We start from the raw sequence: 14,260 nt of genomic DNA, 5'->3' as shown, positions 1-14,260 counted from the left end.
GCCTGGGCGCGGTGCAGCTAAAAGCCCTGGCTCCCATGGTGCTGAGGCGGGAGGTGGGGACAGTCAGGAGTCCGGCTGAGGATGAGCGCAGAGAGCGGGAGGGGGTGTATTCCTGGAGGAGGTTTGAGAGATAGGTGGGGGCGAGGTTGTTGAGGGCTTTGTATGTGAGCAGAAGGTTTTTGTAATCAATCCGGTGCTGAACAGGGAGCCAGTGAAGTTGGATGAGGATGGGGGTGATGTGGTCAGACGATTTGGTGCGGGTGATGATCCGGGCAGCCGAGTTCTGAATGATTTGGAGTCTGTTGAGTAGTTTTGTGGGTAGGCCAGAGAGGATAGCATTACAGTAGTCAATCCGGGATGTGACAAATGCATTAACCAGGATTTCAGTGCTGGATTGTGACAGGGATGGGCGGAGTCTGGAAATGTTACGGATATAGAAGAAGGCAGTCCGGGTGATTATGTGGGGTGCAAACGAAAGGGTGCTGTCCAGGATGACGCCAAGGCTTTTGACTTGGCTGGTGAAGGATACAGGGAAGCCGTCGATCATGATGTTTGGGGGTGGGGTGGTTAGGATTTTGGAGAGGGTGTTTTTGGAGCCGATGAGCAGGGCCTCAGTTTTGCTACCGTTTAGCTTCAGGAAGATGTTCTAGAAACCCAAAAGAAAACCTGAAAATGAGCATGGTATGTCCCCTTTAACGTTAACGATAGCTTTGGTCAAACAAATTACACAAAAAGGCCAATGTATGCAAGTCGAGTACAAAGCATTTATCCGTTGGTCTATTTAAAATGTTTTTCTCTTTGTTGCACACAATTCTGGTGCAAACCTTTAATGCATAGGCCTACTTAAAAATACACTTTCATTGTACATTTATGTTGAACACTAACGCTATAAAAGAAGAAAATAAAAAAAATAAACTGCAAAGATAAACTGAACAGAGACTCATCCATGAAATCAATAGAAACTTACCTTTTCCCGCTATAGTTTGGTCACTGCGGCTACAAATACCTGCTGTACCTATGATATGCTGGACATCCTCAGTAGGGACTGAAGTGTTTGCCTGACAGGACTTTTTTCCACAATAAATACCTTCTCTGCACAGGTTTATAACTGTGTTGTTATTCAGTATGTACAATGGACGTTTCAAGTTACCTGTTCTGAATTTACACTAAGTTTAGCTTTCTATGTCCTCTGGTAACAGTAGCTTTAATATCTAACGCTGATTAGATAATTACTGTTCATATTTTATGCCTTAAACTGATATTCCCTCTAATATCCAGCAGGGGGCGACTCCACTGGTAGCAATAAGAAGTCCGGTTGTGTAGAAGTCTATGAGAAAATGACCCTACTTCTTGCTAGTTTCAAGTTTCTTTATTAGAGCATGATGTTCATATTGTAAATTATGGTCCCATTTAGAGTAAAATAGACAATAAAGTAGGGTATGCATTAGGCATACCTGTCAACATTGGAATTTCAAAATAAGGGACTCCGCCCATACTTCAACAGCTCTGAGCCACCCAGCCCCCATATAATGTAAATGTCAACACATAAGGGACGGGTTCAGGAAATACATGTTTATTTAAAGTATGTATTACTTGTACAGACATGTTTATAAGATGTATGTACTTTAATTGCATATATACATTTTATTCAGTGTGGGAGTCCCTAGCATATGCAAGTAATGCACAGCATATGCTGTAAACGTAGGTTGCCGACTTTGCCTGCCCCAAGGCTAGCTGAAGGCTACATTCTTTTTGGCGCAAAGCATTGACATCTTTCCCTTAATTTTGGTCACTTGGTCTGCCTCAGAAACAGTTCTTGTCCCACATGAAGTCATTGACAGTGTATGTGTTTGTGCCTCTTGGCGTGCTTGTGCTTGGACGATTTTTCTTGCTGCAGAACAACGACGTGTGCAAAGCTAACATCTGAATGCACACTTTACAAAAAGCACGAGTTTGCCCGACTCTGCTTTTTATTAAATAAGGGAAGGTCTCCTCCCATTTGGCAGGTACTTGCATAAAGTTTTAACTTCTTTGGCAGGTACAATTGCGTCTCCATCTATCTCCCGTTCACTGTGACTCTCATCCATATGTTTTCGTCTTCTTCTGTGTTATTGTTTCTGTTTTCTTCTTCTGTGTGTTTACTGCCGGATAACGTTTTTCAGCTAAAGTTAAACATAATACTGCTACCTGCTCTACCGGAGGCCACTTTACCACTGTACACTTTTTTAAATTAGACCTATTTTTATTTTTGAAAGGTTAAAAATACGGGATAATCCCGGGAAAAACGGGAGGGTTGACAGGTATGCATTAGGGCGTGGCTACCTTGTGATTGAGAGTTGTGTTGTCCTTGTCTTACAATTTTATTACTATTATTATTTATTTATTTTATGGGCTTTTGTGCCTTTAATGATAGTACATCTTTACATTATATTACAGTTCATTTAGCTGACACTTTTGTCCAAAGTGACGCACAATAAGTGCAAACAATGAGGATACAACTCCGGACAGCAAGAATCTTGCAAGTACATTAGCTTCAAATAGGTACAATCATTAAAGTACAGAACAATAGCTTCAAATAGGCCAAACCAATATAAGTGCTACATACAGGAATAAGAATTCATTTTAAAAAACTTTATTTTTCAATTATTGCCCAAGGTGCCTTAAGATTAGAAAAGGGTGAGAGAGAGGGGATGACATGCAGCAAAGGTGTTCAGTTCATGAAACAACATTTTGGTCGCCTAAAAATATCTTGTTCAGCAATTCAGTCGTACTCTGCATCATCCCCTCGTATCATTTCTGGTTCCAAAAAACCAAGAGGGCGACGGCCAAAAACCAGGATGTCCAAAATGCCAAACTGGAGGCTCCAAAGCCATAGTCCACAAACCAAAGGGTGACATCACGCTGTCTACATCCACTTCTTTTATAAAGTCTATGCCATCATCCAGTGGTGACTCAGAAGGATTACTAAGAAAAGTAAATATAGTCGAATTGTCCTGTAGACTGAATTAAAATGTTGGTGTTTACTTAGAGACTGATTGCATTGGGTGGTACACAAGCATCTATCAAAGCTAAAGCTAAAACTAAAATGATGTTAAGTAAAATATACATGTCTATATTGTCCCCTAGATGGGAAAGGGCTCTTTCAAATATGCCTGGGTTCTGGACAAACTGGAGGCAGAGCGTGAGCGCGGCATCACCATTGACATCTCTCTTTGGAAGTTTGAGACCAGCAAGTACTACGTCACCATCATTGATGCTCCAGGACACAGGGACTTCATCAAGAACATGATCACTGGGATGTCTCAGGTAAAAGAAGAGTGGGAAGAAGAGTAGAACATGAGAAAATGTATGACAGAGAGAGGTTAGTCTGAATTTTGTTGAGAGACTTCTCAATATCTCCCTCTTCACCCCTTTCAAGCCGACTGTGCTGTGCTGATCGTTGCTGCAGACGTTGGTGAGTTTGAAGCTGGCATCTCAAAGAACGGGCAGACTCGTGAGCACGCTCTCCTTGCCTACACCCTTGGAGTGAAACAGCTGATTGTGGGCATCAACAAGATGGATTCCACTGAGCCCAACCACAGCCAGAAGTGCTACGACGAGATTGTGAAGGAAGTCAGTACATCAAGAAGATTGGCTACAACCCTGACACTGTGGCCTTTGTGCCCATCTCTGGCTGGAACGGAGACAACATGCTGGAACCCAGCCCTAATGTGAGTCTGCTGTGAGACCCAAAGTATAATGATATGCTCACAGTATTTACAGATACCGTTGGAACTAGAAGGGCACTCAGAGGGCGCAGACCTCCTGCAATGCCAAATGCCCTATCTCACAATCTTAAAGGTTCTACGTGACATTCAGAACATTGATATAGCAGCAAACAACTTTTTGCTATGTAAAGATGTAGTGGAGTAATGGCTGAGCAGAGAACAAAGTCACACTCCCTCTGTGTGTGTTGTAATCTGAGCTTGGAACATCGGCCCCTTCCTTCATGTCCCACTGGTTAGATAATTACCACAATGCTGCACTGCGCTCATACGGTGGTTACAGCTAATAACGGTGGTGGGTCTGTGTTGTCACGGAAGCCCACACTCTAGTTCCCCAGGTTAACACTGTTAGCTTTTTCAGCACTGTTGCCCTTGTTAGCACCTTATAGGCTGAAATGCTAGCTTGCGCCATTTGGACTCAGCCACCTCCATGTTTGCTTGTGACGTCAAAGGTGAGAACCGTATACAGGCAATCCTGACCCTGACTCTGAATGTCATATATTAGACCTTTAACAAAAGTGAACAATAATGCGTGCATTCATGATTCGGATCTGCTCCAGTATTTAATGGGTTCTTCCTTGGCCCATGCTACGCCCTTCCACCAAGCTTACAAGATTCTTTCTGTTCGGTAGTGATGGCGAGATGAAGCTTCATGAAGCATTGAAGCTTTCCATCCAATTGGTTTGCACATGGGTCGAAGCTTCATGGTGCTTCATTTGCTCTACTGCACCATCAAGTGGACAATAAATGTAAAACTGGCGAAGTGCAAGGCTGCTGTGGATTTAAAGTATCTTTGCCATGAAAATGCTTTGATGCACACATATAAGACTGAATATAATGTTCTATTTAAAAATAAAGATTGATGTTTGAGAAGAGAGTGCCTGGAAATAAATGTGGGCGTACGCCTTAAATGATAGTGCAGTTTAAGATTGGACAGAGAGAAGGGGAATGACATGCAGCAAATAGCAGCAGGTCTGTTTCGGCAAGCATTTGAATGTGGGTCGCCTGCTCTATGAGCTACGCCACCAGGGATGTGTAATGTACACGTTGGATGTACATTATATTTGCAACAGATTTAGATTTGGTATCTTTACTTGCTCACAAGGAAGATGATGCTGGCGTGCATAACAATTGTTTCGCTAGTTGGCTGGCTCCATAATGATCCAATACAAACGCAATACCAACAGCAACAATGCATACTACAACAACAACAACAACAACAACAACCCACAAAGGTTATATAAAGTGTTGATTATGAGGGGGCTATTATTATTATCGGTTTGCTCCCCCTTATATTTCGAATCGCAGCCAAACCAGTTCCTGAATCAGTCACGAGGTACGGCAGGTTCACGAGGCTACGAACGTCATCACATACGTCATCAACACAAGCCTTGATATGCGCTTCACAAAAATCTTCCACGATTACTCGACACACGCTTCGAAGCCTCGACACGGAAGGACACATCACTAGTGTTCGGAGTTGTATCTCCATGATTGTTTGCACTTTTTGTACGTACAAAATCGTCAGATAAATGAACTGTAATGTAATGTAATTCAAATCAGGCCGGTAATTTTTCTGTAATTCTGCTGACAAACAGACAAACAAACCAAATCGAAAACATGACCTATAAACCCAAAATGTTAAAGTTATATCTTAAGTGAGAGTTACATATTTAAATGAAAAAAGGTGCAACTTCATTGTGATTTTAGACTTCCTCTGCTTTTGGGCCCTTTAATTAGTATGACAAGTCTAAAGGTGCTTTCGGACAGTGAGCGGTTGCTGCTTACGCCTCCATTGTCTTCAGTGTAAATACAGTTGCAGCCTTGTCGCTCTTGTGAACGTGCACATCTCTTTGCTGCTGAGTTTATGATGGTTGAACTTTTTCAAACAATAGGGAGGGAAACGATACATGACCTGATATTATGGGGCAGTCTCTGAGAGAACAGACACATCAATGAAGGGAAACAGTATGTGAGCAACATCAGCTTTAAAGTTTGATTATCTATTCTGGAAAAATAAACACTTATGATAATAGTTAAGGCCCAGTCACACATGTCCGTATGGCGGAAACGAATGCCGGCGCATACGAAATATCGGCATTACGCTGGTGTGCGTCCATATAAATTAGGGGTATGCTGGACATAAGTAGTATTCGTGAGGAACACGGCGTTTTGACGCTGGGGTACTGTGTTGAACGCTGAAGCCGTAAACATGTGTCGAGCATATCAAAGACGTTCGAGGTACGGCAGTCGTAAATCGATATACGTGACGTGAACCCAACAGCCAACGAATTGATACCGGGTGGACAACCTAATTGTTAGCTATGCATAAATTATGTCTGTCGTATCTGCAACATATTTAGACGTATGAAAGGGCCATATTTCTGGCGTGTTCGGTGTTTCGTCTGCGGCCTTCGAACGATCACGTGACCCGTGTCTATAAATATGTCGCCGATCCCGTCACAGAAACAACATTACCCAAGCAGTCAACATGCGACCCTAAGAGGACCGTGAAAACGGGAAAGGTGGCCGAGAAAGCACCCAGGGGCCGAGGTAGAGGAAAGGGCAAGAGGACCAGGCCATCATCTCCACCGGCCGCTGCATCATCACCATCAACATCCTCCTCCAGAGGCCGCAAAGAGTCTCCGTCTCCTTCCTGTGATAGCACCTGTGGCTCCCGTGAGTCTTCTGTCGCCTCCAACTCCTATGTGCAGCTCCAGGAGGCGACAAAGAGGAAGAGGAGAGGGCCAAGAAGTCAGACTTCTCATTGTCCGTTGACCATGAGGAGATTATGCTGGAGTTTCTCAGGGAGAATCCCATCATCTGGTACTGCAAGAGGAGTGACTACAGGAGGGCGGACAAGAAGGGCAAGCTGTGGGAAGACCAGGCTGCACTCATGGGCAGAACCGGTAAGATAATATTGTTGTGTTGACGTTTATCATTAACATATACACATGTCATTAGACCAGTGGTCTTCAAACTTTCTGTGCCAAGGCACACCAAAGACCAAGCCGGGATCTCAAGGCACACCTGTGTTTATATCCGATATTACCCTCTATTACACATTTATTTAGCCTGGCTAGCTATTCTCCTTCACACTAGCGGACAGCCTTTGATGTGGCACACTCTAATACTTCCCACCATGCGCAAATGGCCAAAACGGGGCTCGCTTTAACAGGTGTCTTTCTTTAATGATTGTTGCCGTTATATGTAGGCCGAAGCATATAAGGCCTATTCCATCCATCCATCCATCGTCCACCGTTTATCCGGGATCGGGTCGCGCAGGCAGCAGCTCCAGTAAGGAACCCCAATCTTCCCTTCTCCGGGCCACATCCTCCAGCTCCGACTGGGGGATCCTGAGGCGTTCCCAGGCCAGTGAGGAGATATAATCTCTCCACCGAGTCCTGGGTCTTCCCCGGGGTCTCCTCCCAGCTGGACGTGCCTGGAACACCTCCCTAGGGAGGCGCCCAGGTGGCATCCTTACTAGATGCCCGAACCACCTCAACTGGCTCCTTTCAACGTAAAGGAGCAGCTCCCTGCAGGGCTCCATTCAGGGTCTCCAAGAAGGCCGGATACTCCGAACTGCTGTTTGGGGCATAGGCACAAACAACAGTCAGAGTTTTCCCCCCCATAACCCGAAGGGAGGCGACCCTCTCGTCCACCGGGGTAAACTCCAATGTAACGCCTCACACCTGGTAGTGATCCACCTCTGCACTAGTTCCGGCTCCTTCCCCCACAGAGAGGTGACATTCCACGTCCCCAGAGCCAGCCTCTGCTGCCCGGGTCTGGTCCGTCGAGGTCCCTGACCATCACTGCCATACGTGTGACAGCGCACCCGACCCCAGCGGTTTTTCCCATGAGTGGTGGGCCCACAGGATGGATGGATGGGAGGCGCCACGTAGCTTCTTCGGGCTGTGCCCGACCGGGCTCCGTGGCAAACCCGGCCACCAGGCGTTCGCTGTCGGGCTCTCCCTCTGGGCCTGGCTCCAGACGGGGGCCCCGGGCTTCCTCTGGGCAGGGTCTCTCCTTTCCTTTTCCTTTTTTTCATGAAGTCGTTTTTGAACCATTCTTAGTCTAGCCCCGCGCCTGAGACCAATTTGCCTTGGGAGACCCTACCAGGAGCACTAGGCTCCAGACAACACAGCTCTCAGGTTCATAGGGACACACAAATCTCTTCACCACAATAAGGTGATGGTTCCCAGAGAGGATATAAGGCCTATTGTTACTGTGAAATAAGTGTGTAGGACAAAGTACTGAATGTACAGTGTTTCCCTGTCAAGACTGTTATTCTGTTTTATATTCACAACTCACTTGTCACATTGAACAGGTGCTTATGTTATTACATACACTAAATGCTTATGTTATTTAACTAATTAATATATGTGCACGTTTCGGTGTCAGCTTTGCGTATTTACATTCACTCCTCTGCGCTGCATCGCAAAGGGCAGAACTCCGCACACACACACACACCTACAGTCAGACACAGCGAAGGAAGGTAGAGGAGAGAACGTAAAGAATCCGGTTCTGGATAGGGGCTAACAGGGGCCTGTGCCCCTGTAACACAGAGCCTGGATCAACCTGTGCCCCCCCCTCCGAACGAAGAGTGTACAATAATAAAAAAGTACTGTTGTTATGCAACGGTCCATGCAGGGGCAGGGGGCTTTATTTTGATGGGCACACCATGCGGGGACAGACTAGGATCATACCATTATGTGAAAGAAGGAAGGGGGGCAGACGGCGGGTGTAGTGGTACAGGCCAGGTACACACAGAGCGATGGAGGAGTCGCATTTAAATGCAAGCGAATCGGGAGGAAGTGATGAACTGATCGAAGACCGAAAAAGAAGCAATCATGGTATTACTTGTGTTGTGCACTATTATTTGAACCTAACTAATAGTATTGAAGGCTTGAACACCCCCAGCAGTAAACCTAGGGACAACACTGAAGTACATTACAAATCATTCATAACCTTGTATAGTTAAATGCTATAGGCCTAATTGTTTCACAGTCCCACGGCACACCACTGCATTACGCTAATATCAATCATTTGTATTCCCATCAGATTTCCATCTTTTAGTCTGGTTCAAATCCCTGAGGGATACGAACACCCGTCTCCATAAGAAAAAGAGTGGGGATGGGGCAGCTGAGCTGACAGAGAGGGAGCGGTGGATCAAGGACAAGTTCGTCTTCCTGACGTCTGTTGTCCGACACAGGCGTGAGCCCTGCAAAAGTGTAAGTACTGCCCTAAGAATGACATATATCTGTGACCTCATTCTTTTAATGACTATATAATCTTCCGTCATATCGCTTATTTTTTGTATTATTGTGTCTTTGCAGATCAAAGCTGCCATCGATGGACATCCCGGTGACTTAGACTCTGCTGAAGCTGCGTGCGCGGAACTGCCGCTTGGCGGGCCCATGAGCAAGCGGGCGCAGGATGCCGAAGAGGCCCTTCTATCATCCCTCCAAAAGAGCGTCACTGACTCTGGTGCAGCCCTCAGAGACCTGCAGGTAGGACAGGAGCACCAGCAGCCGCTCACCCAGCGTACCGCCTTCGCCAACTACGTGCGTGACAGCCTGGTGACCGTGACCATGTCCAAGTGGAGGTACAAGACGGTGAGACTGGCCATGAACCGCATCCTGTCCGAGGTGATGGAGGCAGACAGCGACACGATGAGCCCAGTGCTGGCCCCAGCCTGGGAGGACCCGTCGTGCCAGATGTGCGTTGCGGTTTGGCACATCCATCCACCTCGTATGCATCGCACACCTCTTCGCATTCACCATATGACGCCTACCAGCCACCTCCATGCATGTGGAGACACCAGCCCCAACCAGCATCAGCATGGACCTCCCAGACACCGGAGTATGCTCTGCAGCAGCAGCAGCAGCACTTCAATTAGCCGTCTCAACCTGTGCAATATCAGCGGTGCATGCCTCCTCCACCTCCTCTTCAGCCTACGTACCCCAGCAGCAGTTTGCCAAACCTGTCGGCAACATCAGGCGTAACGCACGTTTCCCTGGGTTTGGAAGGTGGGAATGTGCTTCAGGACCTGTGTTCAGGTGACCTGAACACACTACCACCCAACAACAGGGAGGACTCTGTGCATGTTCCGGATCCGATCCGATCAAAAGTTGGACGTATTTGAAATTGTGGGCTGTTTTTCGTATACGTTTCCGCCATACGGGCATGTGTGACAGGGCCTTCAGAAAAACATGCTACACCATTTCCTCTATTTTAAGATCTATTTGTCGAAATTATCCCACTGGTTGACAGTCCCGCCAGGAACAGGGGGCCCCGTCTCTCTGCATGAAGTGAGGGTGCAGCGAGCATTCAGTTACCTTCACCCCTGGTATTACAAAGCAAACCTAGAGCTGATTGCGGCGCACAGCCATGGAGGAAATGCCCCTGATACACAGGTCGCATCTCTGTAAAGGAAAGGGGTGTGCTGTATTCACAAAACGAAACCATCATTGCAAAACAGAATGTGGCTCAATAATCGTTTTATCTTGATTTTCATGTTTTCATAATTGTTCAAAACCAAAATATACATACCTTGGCCATAACATACCAGGTGGATCAGCACAGGCTGGTAGGATCAGAGGTAGCTGGGAGCTTACTTGGTGCAGTTGCACCCTGCAGCCGGCAATTCTCAACACCAAACCTCGATGTTGTCGGCGGCAAAGCTCATTGTCTGATAGCACCTTAATTAACACACTTTAAGCTTTAAATATAAATGGACACACACCACTTTTGGTGCAAAAAATAGTTGAAAACCTCTGAGCTCCTGTCTCTGATGTCTCAGATGACCTGGTTCAAGAGCTGGAAGATCAACCGTAAAGAAGGTAATGCCTCAGGCACCACACTGCTGGAGGCTCTGGATGCCATCCAGCCTCCCACCCGCCCCACTGACATGCCCCTCCACCTGCCTCTGCAGGACGTCTACAAGATTGGAGGTGAGGGCTGTGTTGGTGTGGTTATCTGTCAGGGTGCGATTTGTAGTTGGCACAACAAACTTGAAAGATGTAAGTGATTCAATTATCACCTTCTTCTAAAGTGTCAGTGGTACCAGAATATATGTCAAATGTTTTTTGGGAATGAGATCACCTTGTAACAAAAAGAGCAGAATTTAATTAGGCCTCGAAATTATTTCCACTGGCTCTTAAGTCCTAAAGTGAAACTGTCTCTTTTTCAAAGCACCATCTCATAGAAATGCTCATGCATATCATTGAAGCTTGTTACGGCCATGGCCTTATTTATCTGCGGGGATTACTTGTACTTGCATGCACCTTGTTTCCCTATTATGTATGCAGATTAGAATGTTTGACCCCCGCCCCTTGATTGGCTGCAACGATACCTCTCCTCCCACCTTGATGACGACCGAGTTGTGATTTGCGTGTACCTGTTCCGGTCCACCAATCCAAGGGACGCTGGAGAGACCAGAAGCTACAACTGCCTGGCCAGCTTGACAGTCAGGGCTGCTGGGGTTGTCAGCCATATGCATTTCTGTTTGGGTCTGAGACTGTAGCACTCGTACACACAGTAGATTGAATGTTGTATATTGTATACTGAACATGGTACATGTTACGTATTTCGTGCAAGCTGTTCACATTCTTTAGTTTGTGATAGTTTGATCGTCAGCTTGGTGAACAAGCTGTTTAGAGATACAGTATATCTCAAAAGTGAGTACACCCTTTAGATTTTTGCAAATATTCTGTTATATCCTTTCAGGGGATAACATTATCCTACTGAAACTTTGATATAACTTAAAGTAGTCAGTGTGCTGCTTGAATAACAGTATAGATTTATTGTCCTTTGAAAATTACTCAGTACACAGCTGTTAATGTCTAAACAGCTGGCAACAAAAGTGAGTACACACCATAGTGAACATGTCTAAATTGTGCCCAAAGTGTCAATATTTTGTGTGACCACCATTGTTATCTAGCACTGCTTTAACCCTCCTGGGCATGGAATTCACCAGAGCTGCACAGGTTGCTTCTGGAATCTTCTTCCACTCCTCCACGACGACATCACGGAGCGCACGGATGTTGGACACCTTGCACTCCTCCACCTTCCTCTTGAGGATGCCCCACATGTGCTCAATTGGGTTTAGGTCTGGAGACATACTTGGCCAGTCCATCACCTTAACCTTCAGCTTCTTCAGCAAGGCCGTTGTCATCTTGGAGGTGTGTTTAGGGTCATTATCATGTTGGAAAACTGCCCTACGGCCCAGTTTCCGAAGAGAGGGGATCATGCTCTGCTGCAGGATGTCACAGTATATATTGGAATTCATGTGTCCCTCAATGAAATGCAGCTCCCCAGTGCCGGCAGCACTCATGCAGCCCCAGACCATGATGCTGCCACCACCATGCTTGACTGTAGGCAAAACACATTTGTCTTGGTACTCCTCACCAGGGTGCCGCCACACACGCCGGACACCATCTGACCCAAACAGGTTTATTTTGGTCTCATCAGACCACAGGACATGGTTCCAGTAACTCATGTTCTTGGATTCATTGTCTTCAGCAAACTGTTTGCGGGCTTTCTTATGCATCGGTTTCAGAAGGGGCTTCTGTCTGGGGCGACGGCCATACAAACCGATTTGATGCAGTGTGCGGCGTATGGTCTGGGCACTGACAGGCTGACATCCCACTTCTGCAACCTCTGCAGCAATGCTGGAAGCACTCGCACGTCTATTTTTGGAAACCAACCTCTGGATATGACGCTGAGCACGTGGACTCAACTTCTTTGGTCGACCCTGGCGAGGCCTGTTCCGAGTGGAACCTGTCCTGGAAAACCGCTGTATGATCTTAGCCACTGTGCTGCAACTCATTTTCATGGTGTTGGCAATCTTCTTATAGCCAAGGCCATCTTTGTGAAGCTGCAATAATCCTTTTTTTCAGGCGCTCAGAGAGTTCCTTGCCATGAGGTGCCATGTTGTCCAGCATTCAGAGAGAATTGTGCCCAAAACACCAAATTTAACAGCCCTGCTTATCATTTACACCTGAATCCTTGTAACACTAACGAGTCACATGACACCAGGGCGGGAAAACAACATCATTGGGCACAATTAGGACATGTTCACTATGGGGTGTACTCACTTTTGTTGCCAGCTGTTTAGACATTAACAGCTGTGTACTGAGTAATTTTCAAAGGACAATAAATCTATACTGTTATTCAAGCAGCACACTGACTACTTTAAGTTATATCAAAGTTTCAGTAGGATAATGTTATCCCCTGAAAGGATATAACAGAATATTTGCAAAAATCTAAAGGGTGTACTCACTTTTGAGATATACTGTATTTGTTAAGCACATTAGGTGCTATTTATGCCTTGTTATGTATTTTGTATTAATCCAGTTTTAGAATTGTTTAGGTTGGGTTTTTTTTTTTGTTAGTTTGGCTTTGACGCCTCATTGCTCTCGTGTTCTCGTTGCTCTCAAGAGCCCTCCTTTTGTTCTATTTGTGTCTTTAAAAGCAATTGATTGCCAATTGTCCATATTACATCAATAAATATACTTTATTTACCATAAAACATCTGGTTATATGTTACTCCCTTTTCCCTTGCCGAGCCGGGTCGTAACAAAGCTCGAAGTATCAATTTAATTCATGCAGTTGTTAAGACAGATTTATCATATTGCTGATCTTCCTCTCTCCCAGGCATTGGGACCGTACCAGTGGGCCGAGTAGAGACAGGAGTCCTGAAACCTGCCATGGTGGTGACCTTTGCCCCTGTCAACGTGACCATTGAGGTCAAGTCTGTGGAGATGCACCACGAGGCCCTGAACGAGGCGCTGCCTGGTGACAATGTGGGCTTTAACGTCAAGAATGTGTCTGTCAAGGATATTCGCCGTGGCAACATGGCTGGAGACAGCAGGAACGACCCGCCACAGGAGGCAGCCAGCTTCACGGCTCAGGCATGCGTCAGACTGTGGCAGTGGGAGTCATTAAGGGCGTGGAAAAGAAATCCACCAGCAAAGGTAAGGTCACCAAGTCAGCACAGAAGGCGCAGAAGGTCAAATGAATGTTGTTCTGGGCTGCTGCCCCAAACGCTCACCATGGCCGAAGACACACTAGCACCGTGCAGCTTCTGCACACCATAGTCAGCGTTTGGTCTATTATCACAATGCATCGCAAAAGCAGGAGTTGGAAAAAAAAAAACTACCGCACTGTTTGTGATGAACACAGTACACATGTAGGTTTTATTGTCCATCACTTTGTGCTAAAACAACACATTTGCATTACAGCTCTTTGTAACTCTTACAAACTGTAACATTACAGCTCTTTGTAACTCTTACAAACTGTAACATTACAGCTCTTTGTAACTCTTACAAACTGTAACATTACATCTCTTTTACGGTTGTTTGCTGTTGTACTTAGAAATAAGCTGCTAACTGATCTTAGCTGTTAGCACCAGTAATAAGGAAAACATGTTCTTTGTTAAAGTAGTGCTCTGTGTCCTAGCTTTAAAAGTGATATGCTAGCTGCTTGCATGTTTC

General features: G+C 45.9%; 1 protein-coding gene across 1 annotated transcript; it reads left to right on the top strand.

The window, feature by feature from the left end:
• Positions 1-3,126: 3,126 nt before the first annotated feature.
• Positions 3,127-13,864, top strand: LOC115007957 (elongation factor 1-alpha 1-like). Its single transcript, XM_029431139.1, is given in 5 exon segments — positions 3,127-3,297; positions 3,409-3,613; positions 3,616-3,710; positions 10,567-10,717; positions 13,422-13,864. Coding segments are annotated over 5 exon segments (1,065 nt in total).
• Positions 13,865-14,260: the final 396 nt, after the last annotated feature.

This window comes from Cottoperca gobio, chromosome 1 (genome assembly GCF_900634415.1).
Source record: "Cottoperca gobio chromosome 1, fCotGob3.1, whole genome shotgun sequence".
Classification (NCBI taxonomy): Eukaryota; Metazoa; Chordata; class Actinopteri; order Perciformes; family Bovichtidae; genus Cottoperca; species Cottoperca gobio.
This window is presented reverse-complemented; position numbering and strand designations above follow the sequence as displayed.